This window comes from Suncus etruscus, chromosome 13 (assembly GCF_024139225.1).
Source record: "Suncus etruscus isolate mSunEtr1 chromosome 13, mSunEtr1.pri.cur, whole genome shotgun sequence".
Classification (NCBI taxonomy): Eukaryota; Metazoa; Chordata; class Mammalia; order Eulipotyphla; family Soricidae; genus Suncus; species Suncus etruscus.
In genome coordinates, this window is record NC_064860.1 from 8,875,389 (window position 1) to 8,893,506 (window position 18,118).

Sequence of the window (18,118 nt, forward strand, 5' to 3'; positions counted from 1 at the left end):
TTAAAGAACATTAAGAAAAAATAAAACAGAACCCATGTACAATTACTTTATCCACAAGTCCCCAGATTGTAGTACATTATAACTTTTCTTAGCAGTACACAAAGCAATATAAAGCCATGAAATTTATGTGACTCCTTAAACATTGAAGGCATAGTATTTTTTTACATTTTCATGCATATGCATATTAGTTTAAGTTAACATCAAAATTTTAAATGGTTGTTTTAAGGTTTAGAGTCAAAGAAGCACAGTGAAAATGGTGTTAGAGTGGCAAATATTGTTTGCATAGGCCCACCAAAATATGGGGGACATGGAAAGGAAAAGCCTTGGCCTAAATACAAGGAGACCCTACCCCTGAAGTTTTCTGGCATAAGACCAACTCTAGGCACCAGGCAAACTAATTTGTTCAACCCAAGTCATTGACTGTAGTGCCAATAGAGTTTTATTTTTCATGCAGTCTCTATTGTTGGCATCAGGTTTCTGTATTAATGATCCTGTAATCTGCATATCCTACATTAAAGTCAGGCTGGTGTGAGCATCCTCTCGTTTCACCTCACAATTAAAGGGCAATGCAGAAAGCCCTGTCCAGTAAGCAGGTCATTGTTGTTAAGTCTTCTCAGTGTTAAGGGAAGTCTCTTTTGAGTAGGTTGATGTCAGAGCAGCAGTAGGGTCTTCCCTGGTAGAGGATTGCTTCCAGGTGATGTTATAGACAACCATGGATGTTTCGTAGATGGCTTCCCTAAATCAGGGGTGAATGGAAAATGCCCATTCTTCTGAGGCCTGTGCCAGGTCATTATGTCAATGTTCAGGGTGTAAGGTCCCATTGCACTACAAGATTTGTGTGTTCCCATCTCTATTAGATAAGAACTTATTTGTATGTATAGTATTTTCCCGTTTTAATGTGCCTATGCAAACAAGAAATAAAGCCACATGGCATTATCGGTATATATGGGGGTGTAAGAACACATCCAAAAATACCAGTGACTTGGTTCAAACATAAGAATTAAACTGAGGGACTCTTTCACCAAATTCCCTATTGAACAGTTCATGGTAACCATTATTATAAAAGTTGCTTAATTCACTTAGGGTTAATTGTAGTCATGACAAGCAGCCTAGGCCTCTGAGCCTAGCAGGGGTCCTCAAACTTTTTAAACAGGGGGCCAGTTCACTGTCCCTGAGACCATTGGAGGGTCTAACTATAGTAAAAACAAAACTTATGAACGAATTCGTATGCACACTGCATATATCTTATTTTGCAATGGAGAAACAAAACAGATAAAATACTATATGTGGCCCGCAGGCCATAGTTTGAGGACCACTGGAAGAAAGGAGGCCTTCTGATTAACCAGTAAGTCCACCCCTGCTATTTTGGTAATAGCATTGTGTGCAATCTTGCCCACATCATATCTATGCTATACATTGAACTGGGCTCTGACATGGGTATAATATAGGTCAAACATGTGTAGGCAGAGAAGGCTATGGTTTGTTGACATGGGATGTGGGTGGAATGAGAAAGGATATTGGTGGTTAAATTTAAGGAACTATTGTCTCACATGTCAAGTCAAATGTTGCATTGTCTTTGAATAATTAAATGGTTGCTGTATGGAATAACTCTGAAATGTATAAAAGAGGTAAGCTGTTAGGGCTCTGGGTCTACAGACATAAGCTTCATCAGGAAATGGCCGGACCCCTGGGTGCCCAGGTAAAAGTATTAATAAATAAAAATCCCGATGTAACGTGCATCCCAAATTGGCAGTCTCTGTCTCTCTGGATTTGGGGGCAATGAATAACTGTAACTCTAATATTCTTTAGTCAAGAATAGTTGCTCTTATCTCTTCTTTCCCCCAAAGAAAAGGACAACTTGAACCCTTACTCAAAACATCCACTTTGCAAAATATCGCCTAGTACTTTTTCCCTCAGTCTATTCTTGAATGGAATGAGATTCCAGAGATGCAGTATTTGAGATGTCAACAAATTAAAGTGGCAGAGACTGAGAATATGAGACAGGACCTGATCCACTACCATGAACTCTTCCTCGTACTCCAATGTCTCTGAATCATCACAATGTACCACAATCATGAGACCTGGATTTTATACATATGCACACACACACATAAACCAGTATCACTCTCACTGAAACAAAGTAATGCACATGAACCCACCAAGTTTTAAGTGAGGCACCACCTGGGAGTTTGTGGATTTCAATTTATTTTTTACCAGAATTATTATTATTTCATCATCATCATTATCATTATGCCGTGCTCATTAGAAATTTGGTGATGTTGAGCACTCTCAAATAAAGGCATGAAATATCAAAATTTAAAAAACAGCAGGGTTGCAGGTAAAATAGAATGTGTCTCAAGCCTTAGAGGGGATTTATTTACCACTGTGGCACCCAGCTTTCCTTAATATATGCCTCCCTGTTCCCTTGCCCGTAAAGCGACATTTTATGATGATGGAGACATGGCAGTTTGGGAGGGCAAATCTGCCACATTCTCAGATTGCTAACACTTGAATAAACCTGTTTTTGTTCTCACCATATCTTATCTATTGAATGCTTTCCTTAAGTCTGCAACTGTGCTTGGATTTAGATATTAGAAAGCACAAGTATCTTAGTTCAGCAATTAGCAAGCACAGCCAGACAGGGCTGCTCACGCCAGGTGGCCTAGTGCTCCTGGTTCCCATCCTTCGAAACAGGTTCCCAACCTTCACAACATAAGCTTGCCAAGGTCCAGGTGATCCTGCTACTGGAAGTGTGAACAGTACTCATGTGTGTGGCAGTCATTCAAGGTTAAATGACCCCATCACAAAAACACGTTGACTCCCAACAGCTGTAGAGAACCATTTGTCTGGATGGCTCTTCAGTTCCTTCTTCTAAGCACTATGTTGATGGAGATTAAAAAGGGGCTTTTAGTCTGAAAAGAGACTATAAGATCTAAATGATCTAATCTCAATCACAAAATCCAAAGTTTCTGTCGTAAGCACATGCAAATCAGCAAATAGATTTTTCCCTTCCAAGACTTTTGAGATAGGCAGACTCATTACTATCTCATATCAACCACATTAACAAGTCTCTGATACATGAAGTCAAATGTCAATATACGTCTATGCAAAATATATATATTACAAATACAAAGTCTTGAATGTTATTTTTAAGCAGTGGGTGACAGCATAGAAAGTCAGTTTATTACAAGATTTTTGATGACTGCACATAAGCACTAACTTCCCTCTAAGAAAATTTAAGAAACAAAACATGTTATGAGGAAGGGACAAAATTTTCACCCTCCTAGCTCACTTTCACTGTGTATGAATAAGCATAAGCAACTTGCTTTGTTGACATTGTCTAACTTGTCTTGTTGACATTGTACCTTAGTAAATTTTTAATTATTATAAACTTAATTTTTTTCATAACACTTTATTTCCTTAAGATATTTTATATCAGGACTAGAGAGATAGTACAGTACATATATCATGTGCCTTGCACACAACCAGGGTTCAATCCCAGCATTGAATATGGTCCCGTGAACACCACCAGGAATGAATCCTGTATGCAGAGCCTGGAGTAATCCCTGAGCATTGTTTGTTGGTTTTACAACTAAAATGTTAGATCTGTATGCTCATACTCTTTATTGGTATTACTGGAAGTAGGTTTCTTCTAGAACTTCAAATCATAAACAGTTATTAATGAATATAGGAGAGCAAAATATGTTTCTTTGGAAACTAAAATTCTCTAGACAACAGACTGTTTAGCAGATTATATAGCAGGCTAACATATACTTATTCCCGGACACAAAAGCGAGCAAAAGAAGCCAGCAGTATGAGGCCAGAGAGATAGTATGAAGGTAAAGCATTTGCCTTCATGCAGAAGGACAGTGGTTCGAATCCCAGCATCCCATATGGTCCCCTGAGCCTGCCAGGAGTAATTTCTGAGCATAGAGCCAGGAGTAACCCCTGAGTGCTGCAGAGTGTGATCCAAAAACCCAAAAATAAAAACAAAAACAAAAAAATGAAGATAGCAGTAGGCCCATTTTAGATAAGAGTCAGAATTTGATCAAGCCACTGCAATGGGAGACAAGCCCCAAAAGCTATTCATCCAGTCTATTTCATTTTGTCTCCATGAAATAAGGTCTAGGTGCTAACTTAGACAATTTAGAAAAATACTTATCAGTCTTATCTAAGCACTAAAAATGAATACAAGTCTTATCTAAGCACTAAAAATGAACTATAAGTCCCAGTTGACTGTCCCCCAGGTGAGAGTTCCACATCCAATAAGGATATAACAAAGAATACAACTATGCCAAAATGCAAGACTAAGTCTTTTACTCTGGAGCAAAAGCCCATTTTCTCATTATATCCCATTTTCATAATAAACTTTTCCTAAGCCTGTAGTTCTGTTAACTCTCTTATGAGTCCACAAATCCATTCATAATTAGCTAAATCCTAAATCTCAGTTCTGAGAAGCAAGGTTGTCTCCAATGATAATCTTTGCTTAGACAATTTATATTTCAAGTCCTTCTAAACCCCAAAACAAAACTCTGAAATTTTTGGAAACACTCAACCAATTTCTGGAAAGTCCCTGAGCTAGACAATAAACTAGAAAGTTATGTGTTTTGTTTGTTTGTTTTGAGGCCACATCTGGTTGGGTTCAGGGCTTTCTCCTGACTCTGCATTCATGGATCACTACTGGAGATCTGTGATATGTTGTATCAAATGCAAAGCAAGTGCCTTCTCACAGTACTATCTTCTCTGGCCCCAAATTAGTAGCATTTAAAGAAATAATTGTGGGGCCTGGAGAGATAGCAGAGAGGTGTTTGCCTTACAAGCAGCCGATCCAGGACCAAAGGTGGTTGGTTCGAATCCCGGTGTCCCATATGGTCCCCCGTGCCTGCCAGGAGTAACCCCTGAGCACCGCCGGGTGTGGCCCCCCAAAATAAAATAATAATTGTGGCATGGCAACACCAATACATGCTATATGAATAAAGTTAAATTCATGGAAATAGTAACACAATAGTAATTCAATATTGACATATTTAGTTAACCGCATACCATCTTGTTTTTACAAATATACATTTATAAAAGCATTAGTATGAATAAGACTATGTAAAATGTATTACGTTTTAAATATACAATGTTGTCAGAATAAAAAGAGTCAAACTAAGGAAATTTTAAGAGAAACTCTGAATAAGGCTATAAAAATATAAAAGCGTTGGTAGGAAATTCTACTAAATAAGTTTCACTTGGGATCTGAGTTCAAGTGAGAATCAGGATATAGTGATTATTTAGCATGTTATTTTTGCCCCCATATGCAGCAATAGTATCATGTGGCATTGTTCCTTTTTGCATAGGCATATTATAATAAGAAAATCTTACATATAGAAAGAATGTCATGTTGCAGGGAAAGGAATTCATAAATGTTATAGTACAGAGGTAGCTTTCCACCCTGAACATTTGTGACCGACTTAAGCTTCTGTTGATCAGACACCAACCATCCAACCCCAAACCTTGGAACACATTCTTGGCATCAGCAAGGTTTTCTGCACCAGCATCAGGAATTAACTCGTTCCCCCCAAAAGGGAGGCCCTAATGTCGTCATGGCACTGACTTGTTCTAAGGTAGGTTCATATGACAACCTGACGACAGGAAACAAGCAACAACTTGCTCAAAGGGCAGGTCTCACTGCCTCGTCACCTAACAGTGAGATGAAATCAGAAGATGCTCGGTGACACCAGGCTTTGACATAGGATCTGTTCAAAAAACAAGATTTATAGTTACAGAAGGCTGAATGTGACAACTGCAATTGAGTACAACTTTTCCTGGGACCAAGAAAAAAGACCATGGTCAATGGCAATATGCTTCATGGGTAGATGCAATCCTTTTTTTTTTTTTAAGGCCAAAGGTATTTCTTTTCTAATTTACCCAACTTTTGCTGTACCTGTTCAAAATAAATAAATAAAAATCTGCATCACCATCCTTTTTTTAATTTGTATCTCCTAGATAGAGGCTCCTGCATTTTTCATAGAACATTGGGATATGAATTACTTCATTTCGCCTCATCTTTCTGCATCTTTCTTCTAACTGAGAAAGGGAAAAAAAATGTGGATGAGACCAAGAGGCCAAGTTGTTTCAGGTGCATTGGGTAGAAAAATAATGTCAGGGGCCAGAGTGGTGGCACAAGCAGTAAGGAATTTGCCTTGACCACGCTAGCCTAGAACGGACTGCAGTTTAATCTCCCCTGTCATCCCATATGGACCCCCAAGCCAGGGGTGATTTCTAAGTGCATAGCCAGGAGTAATCCCTGAGTTTTACCAGGTGTGGCCCGAAAGAAAGGAAGGAAGGAAGGAAGGAAGGAAGGAAGGAAGGAAGGAAGGAAGGAAGGAAGGAAGGAAGGAAGGAAGGAAGGAAGGAAGGAAGGAGGAAGGAAGGAAGGAAGGAAGGAAGGAAGGAAGGAAGGAAGGAAGGAAGGAAGGAAGGAAGGAAGGAAGGAAGGAAGGAAGGAAGGAAGGAAGGAAGGAAGGAAGGAAGAGAGAAAGACAGAGAGAGAGGCCTGAGCCATATGGTCCTCTGAGCCTGCCAGGAGTAATTTCTGAGCGCAGAGCCAGGAATAACTCCTGAGCACCACTGGGTGTGCCCCCCCCCAAAAAAAAGTCAGAACTAAATGCCCAAGCTAAAGTCAATGACAATAGAATCAAGAAACCCAAACAATCTAAACTTAAATTGGACCTGTTACATTGGTAGACCAGGGGGCCCAGAGGACTAAGGAGTGAGGTATGGGTTGCACACTGGGAATTTTGATGGAGTTGGTAGAAATTCACTATCACTATGCGCCTAAAATACCACTATGAAGAATTTGTAATTCACAATGGTCTCAATACAAAAATTAAAAAATAAAATAAAAGCATGTTTTATCCTAAAAAAAAGTTTACTGGCTTTTTCTTAGAAAATACTATAGTTAATGCCTGAGTGCTGCATTAATACATACATGATTCCAATAAAAATCCTTATGGATATAAAAAATAACAACCTGAACAGATATATCATATTTAGTAAAAATGAAACAGTTATACATCATTGAAAAAATATAAACTACAGAAAGCTAGAAATAAGCAGACCTTTTGAAATCTTAAAGAAAGTAACCATAGGCACCATGAATAATAGGCACCCCTCAGTGGCAAAGTGTTTAGAAGTTTGTGTTGTCTTTTAAAGACGTTCCTTTAGTTACATAAGTGTTATGTCTTTAGATTACTTTGTATGCTGCTAAGAAATATTATGTACTACAATCTGGGGACTTGAGGGACAAAGCAACTGTACATAGGTTCTGTTTTATTTTTCTTAATGTTCTTTGGCTAAAAGTTCAAAGTTAAGATATCAGCAATAGGACTACTGAGAATTCTATTTATGAGTGATTGTCCTTCCACTGTAACTTTACCTTGTCCTCTTTCTTTGCATTTTTGTTCTCATAATTAAAAATAAAAAAAAATAAAGAAGTTCCTTTAACACGTCTTAGCAATATTGGCTTCAAGACTATGAATTTCCTAAATTGATGCCTGGTATTGAAGGTCTGTATCACTCCTTACCATTATCCCTTATCATTATCTAGAAAGACAATCTCCATAAATAGATTATTCTTGGTAAAGGCTAGTCTCATTGTGGGTTTTTTTTTTTACCATATTCCTACATTTTCTCCAGGCTCATTAGTTTATATTTGATAGATCTATTGTAAATCTTATTGACTTTCCTATATTCCTCTTTTGATCTTGCTGGTTTCATTATTCTGTCTCTGTCTTTGTCTTTTTTTTTTTTTTTTTCATTTTAATTATAATGTGTCTTGGAATCTTGCTATCTGGGTCTATTTTCATTTTTTTGTTTGGGTTTGGGGAGACAAGATCACAAATATGTTTGTAATTGGATTTCAGTTATAAAAAAAGAACAACCCCTCTTCACCAGTGCAACCTTCACATCACCAATGTCACTCATCTCCCTTCTCCCCCATCCCTTGCCTATATTTGAGACAGGCATTCTTTTTCTCTCACTCACTTAGTTCAGTTAGAGAAATAACTAAGCTGACAATTATCATGGCAATGGTAGTAAGTGGGTCTATTTTCAATGGACATTTTAGGTTTCTTGAATCAAAATATCTGTACTCAACTTTGGGAAATTCTCTGTACTTTCTTTAGCTAGCTGCTCTTCACAGAACTTGACTTCTTTTTCTTTAAGGACTTCGATGAATCTTATATTGTTGCATTTAACTGACCTCATTTCTTTTTTCCATCCTCTGTTGTTTTCTATAGGCCTCCAACACTTCATTTTGTAAGTTATCAATCTCGTCCTCTCCTATTATTATTCTGCTGTTCAAACCTTCCATTGCATTTTTTTTGTTTTTATTTTTGTTTTTGTTTTTTTTGGTTTGATGTTCAGGGGTTACTCCTGGCTAAGCACTCAGAAATTGCCCCTGGCTTGGGGGGACCATATGGGATGCCAGGGGATCAAACCTTGGTCCTTCCTTGGCTAGCGCCTGCAAGGCAGACACCTTACCTCTAGCGCCACCTCACCCTCCATTGCCCCTCCATTGCATTTTTTATCATAAACCATACTTTTCATTTCTGCTGCTTCTAATTGTAGTTTTCTCATATGGGCTCTCATACTTTCTTGTGCACTGCGGACTACATGTGCGTTACTTCTCTGAACTCATTAAAAATCTTCAATCTAGTGTCACCAATCATTCTCTGAGAGATTATAAAACTGGTGGTGCTGTGCTGGTAGAGCCTTCCATGTGATCGTTTTTCACTTATTGAGCTTGATGGGTCTTTACATGTTTTCCCCATTATTTTTGCTGTGGTCCTGTTGTGTCAGATGGGTAGAGGAGCCAGTAGAGGGTTTGAGATGTGAAGAGATGTACTGAGATGTACTGAGATGAAAATTAGTTGTATTTTATCCTGTTGTAAGTACCTATAATCCATAAAACTGAATAATTTTGATACATATATGAGTATATATGCAAACACAAAATGACAATTATAAAAATACTCTCAAACAATTCCAATAAGCTGCCTGCCCACATGTCTCAGAATTGTGTGTTTGATTTTTTTGTCTCATTTAATCTGATAAAAAAAATAGTTTTTCCAGAAGATAAACAAAATCTAAAATACCAGTCATTTCACAAAATAGAAGTGCAGGGAGGGGCCTGAATATATAGAGCATATTAGCATACTGTTTGAAAAGCTGAAAAGTCCTGAGTTTTCCATGGGATCCAAGAATTTCATCATTTCAAAGACAGCCTTGTTCTTAATTCCTGCACTGTCATGGGACACCTCATGTTGTAATTAACTCTCTTGGTTCGGAGCCAAATAATAAGCCTTCAGTGTTCTGACAAGAATCAGGGAGTCCAACTGTTTCTTTTGAAGGTTTCAACCAGTTGTCATTGTACAGTTCTACTCTACCACACCTTCAGAGATACCCTGAACCTCTAAATTCAGACTCTTTCTAAGATCCCAGAACTTCAATCAGCTTGTTTTTTTTTTGCAGTTAATCTATATTAAGGTTTATATGTAATTGTTTGGGGGATTTTCATATCCATCTCTTTTCTTCCAGAAATATAACTTTTATCTCTCCCACTTCTTTTATTCAATATTCCCATGTATAGCTATACTTTTTATATCCCACTTTGTGGATAGATGAAGAAATAAAAATAAGAAACTTTAAGTGGCATTGAAGGAATGGAAATAAAAAGCTTTTAAGTGGCCTTATTTAAAAGCGAAACTGTTCATGTATCTTTGCATTTTCCCTCTTGAGCCATGTGTGACCTCTTTCCAGATCCTAATTAGTTGGTTTTATATTGGTTTCAAATTTAAGAAAACAAAACTCAACCCATATAGGTTAGTTTGAAAATTCATATTTAAATGTTTAGTCAATAAAAGATAAAGATTACTCAGAATTTATTGATTCTCTATTAAAGACATAGCAAAAATTTGAAAAAAAAGGAAGTGTAACTTTTGAGGAGAAATAAAATAAGTATTGGTGATAGGTTTAGGATAACACAGAGTTTCTGGAGAGCACATACAAAATAACTGGCAACAGAAAGTTTGACCCCTCTAAAATATAACCTAAATGTCCACATTGAGAACTATTTATCATGTTTAATATACAGTAAACACATAATTTCTCTAACCAGCAGAAAAAATAAGATTTTATAAGATGCTTTCTCCTATTTACCTTACTTATTGAATTTGCATAATTTATCTTTTAAATTGAAATAAAGTGGGTATTTTAGCAGCATATCCTGGATAAATTTAATAATCTATGAAACCCATCTTTTACCAGAGAAAGTGACAAAACTTTACCACAAAAGTGACATCATTGGCAAAAGACTCACAATATCACACACATTCCTTATCATAACAAGGTCTCCAGAATCCCCTGATATAATCAAATATATATGTATCATATTTCATAAGGTATTTGGGAATTAAAAGAAAAACAAATTCAGTTATTCATAATATAAAATATGGATTTTGATCAGTTACTGAGGATACTACCTAAGTACTGTTTTGGTTTCTACCAAGAAAAGGGCATATACAGAACAGTTCTTTATTTTTATTTATTTTTGTTTTGTTTTGTTTTGAGGAACACACCCATTTGATGCTCAGGGGTTACTCCTGGCTAAGCACTCAGAAAATGCCCCTGGCTTGGGGGGACCATATGGGACGCCGGGGGATCGAACTGCGGTCTTTCCTTGGCTAGCGCTTGCAAGGCAGACACCTTACCTCTAGTGCCACCTCACCGGCCCCCAGTCTTTTCTCTTAAATATGTCTTTTTAGCATGCCTATCTCAAGGCTAACTCAGATCAAAATTGCAAATTAATGCCAACTTATTCTCATAGGAAAGCAGTTAAATATAAAAATGAGTAGTGCTGGGCCAGAGAATACAGTAGTAACAGAAGTTAGAAGCAACAGGAAGTCAGAAGTATAACTTCCTTCAACCCCCCAAGTGCTCAACCAAAAAAAGTGAGTGAGTACAGTGTTCTACATCTAGTTAATAAATAGCCAGAATCATTCTATCTACTGGATTACTTGCATATATAAGCTAAGAGACCACAATGTCTCTAAACTGAAACACTGCTGCAAGGAATTCTCTTTTCACAACCACCAAAAAAAAAATGGGAGTCTTACAGAAGTGAGAGAGGAAAGACCTGAGACTATTTCAGAGTCCATGTGAGATTAAGATATAGCCATCAACCTGATTACAAATATCAAGTGTGATTATGGCTCTTTACACTTTTGCATTTTCCAAATTCAGCCAGTAAAAATTATTGGGCAGTGTGAAAGTGTAGAGAGGAGGAAGTGAATCTCCCTTTTCTGGAGTGCATGCTGGCTAGACACTAGACTTTTCTTCACTACAGTCTGTGAGGCATTACCCAAAACTAACTAAATAAAACAAATAAAAACCACCTTGAAATTCAAAAACTTCTCACTTGAACAAACTTCAACAACCCCTATATGCTTCTGGGTGGTGTTTAAATACTTTAGTAAGATATACTGTAGGCTTTTGCCCTGCCAGTCTTGGCATAACTCATTAAAAAAAAATAGTGGAGGCTCTCTTATTTTATTGGTTTGGTTTCGGTTTGGTTTTGTGGTTTGGGGCCACACCGATGTCGCTCAATGGTCACACGTTGCCCTGTGCTCAGAAATTATTCCTGTTAGGCTGAGTGTCTGGGATTGAATTTACATCAACTGCATGCAAGGCAAATGCCCTCCTCATGTACTCACTATCTGACCCCCCAGTGCGGCCCTCTTTAAGGCCTCACCATGACTCTCCTAGTCCACCTTATTCCTCCTCCTGCTTTCATTGCCCTCAACAAACTGATCAATGATTTTGCTTCATGCATCTAGCCTGGATAAGGCCTCGATTCATTCCAGATTTTAGGTAGCACCCTTCCACCCCCCGTGTCCCCTACTTTCATTTCCTCCCACCAAACAAACCAATCCATGATTTTTGCTTCAAGCATCTAGCCTGGAGAAGGCCTCAATGAATTCCAGAACTTAGCTAGCCACAACTTCCACCCTGTCTGTGTCCCAATCTGCAGAGGTTTGCAGTTCTAAGCTGCAAATCCAAATTGCAGCAGCTGGCCCTACATTCACCCAGTATTACTACTGTGTGCTGACTTGCAGACTTGGATCCAAGTTGGGTGAAGAGGGGCCAGATAGCCACTGCATGAAAGGAGGGTGCCCAAGGGTGCTCCAAAAAATAAATAAATAAACTACTCAGACACCCCTCGCCCCACCCCTCACACAGTGGGCCGGAATGAACTGCTGATAATTAAATTGAAATAAAGTGGGTATTTTAGCAGCATATCCTGGATAAATTGAATCATCTATGAAACCCATCTTTTACCAGAGAAAGTGACAAAACTTTACCACAAAAGTGACATCATTGGCAAAAGACTCACAATATCACACACACATTCCTTATCATACCAAGGGCTCCAGAATCCCCTGATATAATCAAATATATATATATGTATCCTATTTCATAAGGTATTTGGCCCTGCAGCAGGGCCCGGCGCTGGGGCGCAGCAAAGGCGCTGGGCAGAGCGTCTGCTGGTTAGCTTGCAAGGTCGGGCCCGCGGTGGGCTGCAGAAGGGAGACAACGGGGGTGGTGGAGACTTGGGGGGAAAGGGGGGTGCGTTACCTCTCCAGGGCCTGCAGCGTGTGGCTGATGAGCGGCCTCTCCAGCACCGGGCAGAACTGCTTCGGGGTGCAGACGCCCATGCGTTCCCCGCTGCCCCCCGCCGGCAGCACGGCCGACACTGTCACCCCAGGGCTCCGGGCCTGGTGCGCGCTGGACGCCTGAGCGCCCTGGCTGGTTGCGTGCGCGCTGCCCGGGCCAGGTCTCGGTTCCAGCTGCACCGGCTGCACCGGCTGCACCGGCTGCGGCTCCCGGGCCTCCTCCATCCGCCGGGCGTCCCGGGCGGGCAGCTCCCGGGCTCGGGCTAAAGAGAAAACGCAAGCAGCAGGCAGCAGCAGGCAGGCAGGCGGCCAGTGCACGGTCCGGTCCGGCGGCTTCTCCCCTGCAGGCCCAGCGCCCCTGCAGGGCTGGCTTGGCCTCTTGCTTTGGGCAAACCCGCTCGCTCCTGCAGGCTGGGCCTGTGCAGATTCCAAATGCAGCTCCTGGCCAGTCAATCTGTCTGTCTGTCTGTCTGTCTGTCTGTCTGTCTGTCTGTCTGTCTGTCTACTGCTTGGGGCCTGCAGAGGGGGAGTCAGGTGAGGTTTATTTAGGGGTAGGGTCCTTTCCCCTGCCCCTTGCAGCCAGCTGGCCAAGGGATTGCAGTCCTTGGGAGGGAGGGAGGGAGGGAGGGAGGGAGGGAGGGAGGGAGGGAGGGAGGGAGGGAGGGAGGGAAGGAGAAGGAATAGATCTGGGTTTGTTTTTGTTTTTGTTTGCTTGAGACCATTGTGAACGAAGTCTTTCACGGTTGGATTTAAGGTACATAGTGATAATGAATTAAAGCCATGTTGTCTTCTCTCCACCTTTGTTCCTAACATGCAACCCATATTTCCCCTCCTTGTGCCCTGCAAGACTGCTAGTGTAACGGGTACCTTTTGTATTATAGCTTGTTGTAGATTTAGGTCCCTTGATTCTGTGGTCGTTGACTTTGGGTTGGGTATTTAGGGCTGATCATTTTTTATTGCCACCCAATGGCCATGAGTCTGCTTGCCCCTAGTATTATCCACTATTTTTTCCCCCTCTATTTGTAGGAAGATATAGAAATATGAGGCAGAGCCAGATGATTCACATTCAATTGTTCTGTGAAACAATAAAATTTCTGTCTATATTGTCTTGAAGTCATTCAGTATTCCTTTATTTTTATGATTTTTTTTTTATTGAGACCAATGTAAATTGCAAGTCTTTCACAGTTAGATTTAAGATCTATAGTGACAGTCAATTAGAGCAATTCCCCCTCCTGGTGTTGGCTTCGCTCAGCCCCTATTCCCAGCATGCATCCTATACCTCCACTCTTAGCCCCCGGACTGCTAGTGTAACATGTCCTCTTTTGTGTCTAGCATGTCCTCTCTTGTTTCTATTGTCATTAGCTTTGAGTTGGGTATTTAAGTCTGATATATCTGTATTTTTTAATTTTCCTTCAGCCGATGAGGTTCCAAGCTCACTACAGAAAAGTACACAAATGAATATCTCAGAAAGCTAAAGTGTTGATCATTTTCTGAACAAATACAAAGAAGGGATCCAAACTGCTGAGGTGTTTTAGATCTAATCCCCTTAGACCAGGGGATTGAATTAGACTTTGCTCTATTTGTGTTAGAGATCCTTTGTTGAGGACACAGAAGGTAGGGCATTTGCCTTGCATGTGGCCGACCCGGGTTCAATCCCTGGCATCCGCCAAGCAGTGCCAGGAATCTAATTTCTGAGTTCTGAGCCAGGAATAATCCCTGAGTGCCTGTGTGTGTGTGTGTGTGTGTGTGTGTGTGTGTGTGTGTGTGTGTGTGTGTGTGTGTGTGAGAGAGAGAGAGAGAGAGAGAGACAGAGAGACAGAGACAGAGACAGAGAGAGATATTTAGTTGATCTATGAAGCTGACCTTGCCCTTGCTGTTTGCTATGAAATGTAGTGAACAGTTAGGATTGTATGTAATGTAAACTCTGTACGCACAATAACCTTTCCTTTTGTAATCGAAGTAACAGATTTATAGCACAGGTTTGAAACGTACATCAGAAGTCATTTTTCTGGGCTATCTTTACTCCTAAAAGTTTTCTTTCAGCCCTGTTTTCTTACCTTTCTCTTCTCACTATGTAATTATTTTTAATGTCCAGAATTGATGAGAGCGAAAGGCTTCTCCCAGGCTCACTTAGAAATTCTTCCTTGCCTTGTGAGGACAAGAGGAATACTTCTTAGATGGCTTGATTTGTGAGACTTCATTCAGTTTTTCACTTGTTAGCTCAACAGATGAAAGGTTGTTTACCTTCTGCAGCTTGTTCAGTACAACTTCTCAGATCTTTTCCTTTGGCCAGAATAAGTTGGCCAGGTCAGAATATTGTTCCTTGGACAGGAGCAATAGCACAGCACAGCAAGAAAAGCAATTGCCTTGACCACAACAGACGCAGGTTCAGGCCCCAGCATCCCAGAAGGTTCCCCTTGCCAGAAGTGATTTCTGAGTGCAGAGCCATTAGTAACCGCTGATCACCACTGGGTATGACCCAAAAGCCAAAAGCAAAAATATATTTTTCTATATCATATATGTATATATATATGTACATACATACATATATTTCCCTTGACACAGGAACTACTAGCTATAAACATCTCAAAGTCAAAGGCCAAGCTTGTTTATGTCATACTTGTCTGGCAGTGAGACCAGTTATAGCAAGTACATTTTGCTAGTAAAATAGCCAGTCTAGTTAAGGACTTTAGGAAATAATTATTAGCCTTTATGTTGGAGAGATGGTCCAAACAAAAACTGTCCAATCATTGACTTTATTGTTGAGTGCCCTAAATCAAACTCAGAACTTAATCCAGTCCAGGCAAGTGAGTCCATCCCTGCATCCCCTACCAAGGATTTTGAAGCAAGTTTTCATCCTACCATCTTAAGAGCTTTCACTAACTCCCCTTTGTTTCCTACCTTTGGTTTGTATCACATGCTCAGCTCCTAGAAATGTTTCATTAAAGGAATTATGTATTCAGCTAATTAAAGATAGAGGTATATGTAATTTATTTACTAATTTTTCCTTATCCATTTATAAATCAGTAGTTAATGTCACATTCATAAAAGGAAAGGTGGGTTATAACTTTTGGTATTTTACCCACTTACCCCATTTGATATTGAAGCATATAAAATTAAATAGTTTATTTTATTATCTTATTTTTGAAAGCATACTATGTAGTTTTGGGAGGGTCATTAGGAGTCAAACTCAGAAGTGCTCTGCATACAAGAATCACCTCTGGAGGGTTCAGGTGACACTATGTTGTTGTAGGAAATGAAAATAGGTTGGCAGAGTGGAAGGTAAGCACCCTACCCAAAGTATTATCATTTGTCACTCCCCAGGGCTGTTTACTTTTAAATTTTTATTTTTATTACCATTTCTCTCAATATAGTTAAAGTTTATCCAATTGTTACCTGTTAACTGAAAAGTAGCTATCGTAAGACTATATAATATCATTGTAAAACTTAGCATGTGTTTTATACCATGTGGCTCATACAAAATGGTGTCTCTCCCTGCTCAGTACCTGAACAGAAACCTGCTATGTGGCCTTTACAAAATGGCGTCCCCCATTGTTCAGAACTCAGGTCACAACAATTATCAATAAGCTCAACCATTTACTTTGTTTCTCCGATGTAACCATAAAAGAAAAACAATGGTAAGTATTTATTCTTTGAGATGTAATAAATTGGAATTTAATAACATTAAAGTTGAACTCTTCTTTAAGTCTGGAGAGATACTATAGCTGATAGGATGCTTACTTTGCCTATGAGCGATACAGGTGAGATTTCGACATCACATATTATCCCCTGAGCTTTGCCAGGAGTGATCCCTGAGCACAGAGCCAGTTATAAGCATGAAATACCAACAGATGTGGCCAAAAATTTCAAAAGAAAATAAATAAAAATTAAAAGTTGGGGCTGTAGAGATTGCATAGTAGTAGGGTGTTTGCCTTGCAAACAGCCAACACAGGACCAAAGTTGGTTCGAATCCCAGCATCCCATATAGTTCCTTGTGCCTGCCAAGAGCAATTTCTGAGCACAGAGCCAGGAGTAACCCCTGAGCATCACCAGGTGTGGCCCAAAAACCAAAAATAAAATAAAAATGAAAAGTTTAACTCTTTATATGAATATGAAGAGGGGCCAGCACATTAGCTAGAAGGACTAAAGCGTGTGATACACTTGCTGGAAGTCTGGGTTTGTTCCCTGAACCTTCACATCATCTCCTGAGCACCACTAAGAAAAATCTCCGAGCACTAAAACAAGAGTAATATCTGAGCACTACCCAATGTAGTCCAAAACAAACAAAAAAAGGAAAAAGTCTGAAAAGTATATAGTGTTTCTTATATGCTTTATATGGAATCATTTGCAAACTATCACCCAATAAAAATTAAATTACTTTTAAAAATTAATTACTTGAAAAATTAAATTACTACTGCCTACTTACATAAAATTTGATTAGATTAATAGATTAATGGTGGGCCAAATAGCGGCCCAGAAATGTGCCTTTTTTTTAATATAGTGGGCCATACCCAGTGGTGTTTAAGGCTTACTCCTGACTTTGTGCTCAATCAGAGATTACCACAGCAGTGCTCTGAAAAACATATATGCAAAACAAGTACCCTAACTTCTGTATTTTCTATCCTTAAAATGTGCAGTTTAAATAGATTGCTTAGGCTTATTCTAATGCAGACTTAACACTTTTTTTTAAATTTTACATCAACTTACTTTATATTCGATATATTAAATGTTCAGACCAAAAGTAAAATTTATGGAATCAAACAATTAAAACTATATGATTTATGTAAGAAATCCATTAAAACAGTCTATTTTACTTCCTTGCTAATTTATAAAAAAGGAAACAAAAAGGAAGAATACTTAAGTTCTCGGAGATACAAAATTGAGAGAGGAATGGTGAATTGAATTATATATGTAATTCAATGTGATGTCGCAAGTTGGGTTACATATCATTACAATCCAGTGGATATTTAAAAAAAAAGTGAGGGGCCGGTGAGGTGATGCTAGAGGTAAGGTGTCTGCCTTGCAAGCGCTAGCCAAGGAAGGACCGCAGTTCGTCCCATATGGTCCCCCCAAGCCAGGGGCAATTTCTGAGCACTTAGCCAGGAGTAACCCCTGAGCATCAAAAGGGTGTGGCCTCAAAAACCAAAAATAAAAAAAGTGAGTAATGTGAATTATTTGGGGTTCTTTTTAGTGCTGAATACAAGTTATGCTTATGCTATACTGTAGTCTGTGTTCAGTAGCACAATTTCTACTGGAAATAAAATACTGTACACTGAGATGGAACCAAGAGGGGAGGAATCATTCAGCTTGAATAAGTACAAACTCTCACCAAAAACTTCACTCACATTGAATTAAGTACCTAATCCTGCCTGGGGCCCCACTGAACATATTCATTCATC

At 39.3% G+C, this 18,118-nt stretch overlaps 1 protein-coding gene across 1 annotated transcript in view; it reads right to left on the reverse strand.

Annotated features, from left to right (window-relative positions):
* The window catches only part of CRPPA (CDP-L-ribitol pyrophosphorylase A), a 295,374-nt gene extending 282,474 nt beyond the window's left edge, over nt 1-12,900 (reverse strand). The window contains exon 1 of the mRNA XM_049785700.1: nt 12,682-12,900. Within this exon, the coding sequence (XP_049641657.1) occupies nt 12,682-12,761 (80 nt within the window). The 5' untranslated portion in view covers nt 12,762-12,900. The remainder of the gene's footprint in view (nt 1-12,681) is intronic.
* Nucleotides 12,901-18,118: the final 5,218 nt, after the last annotated feature.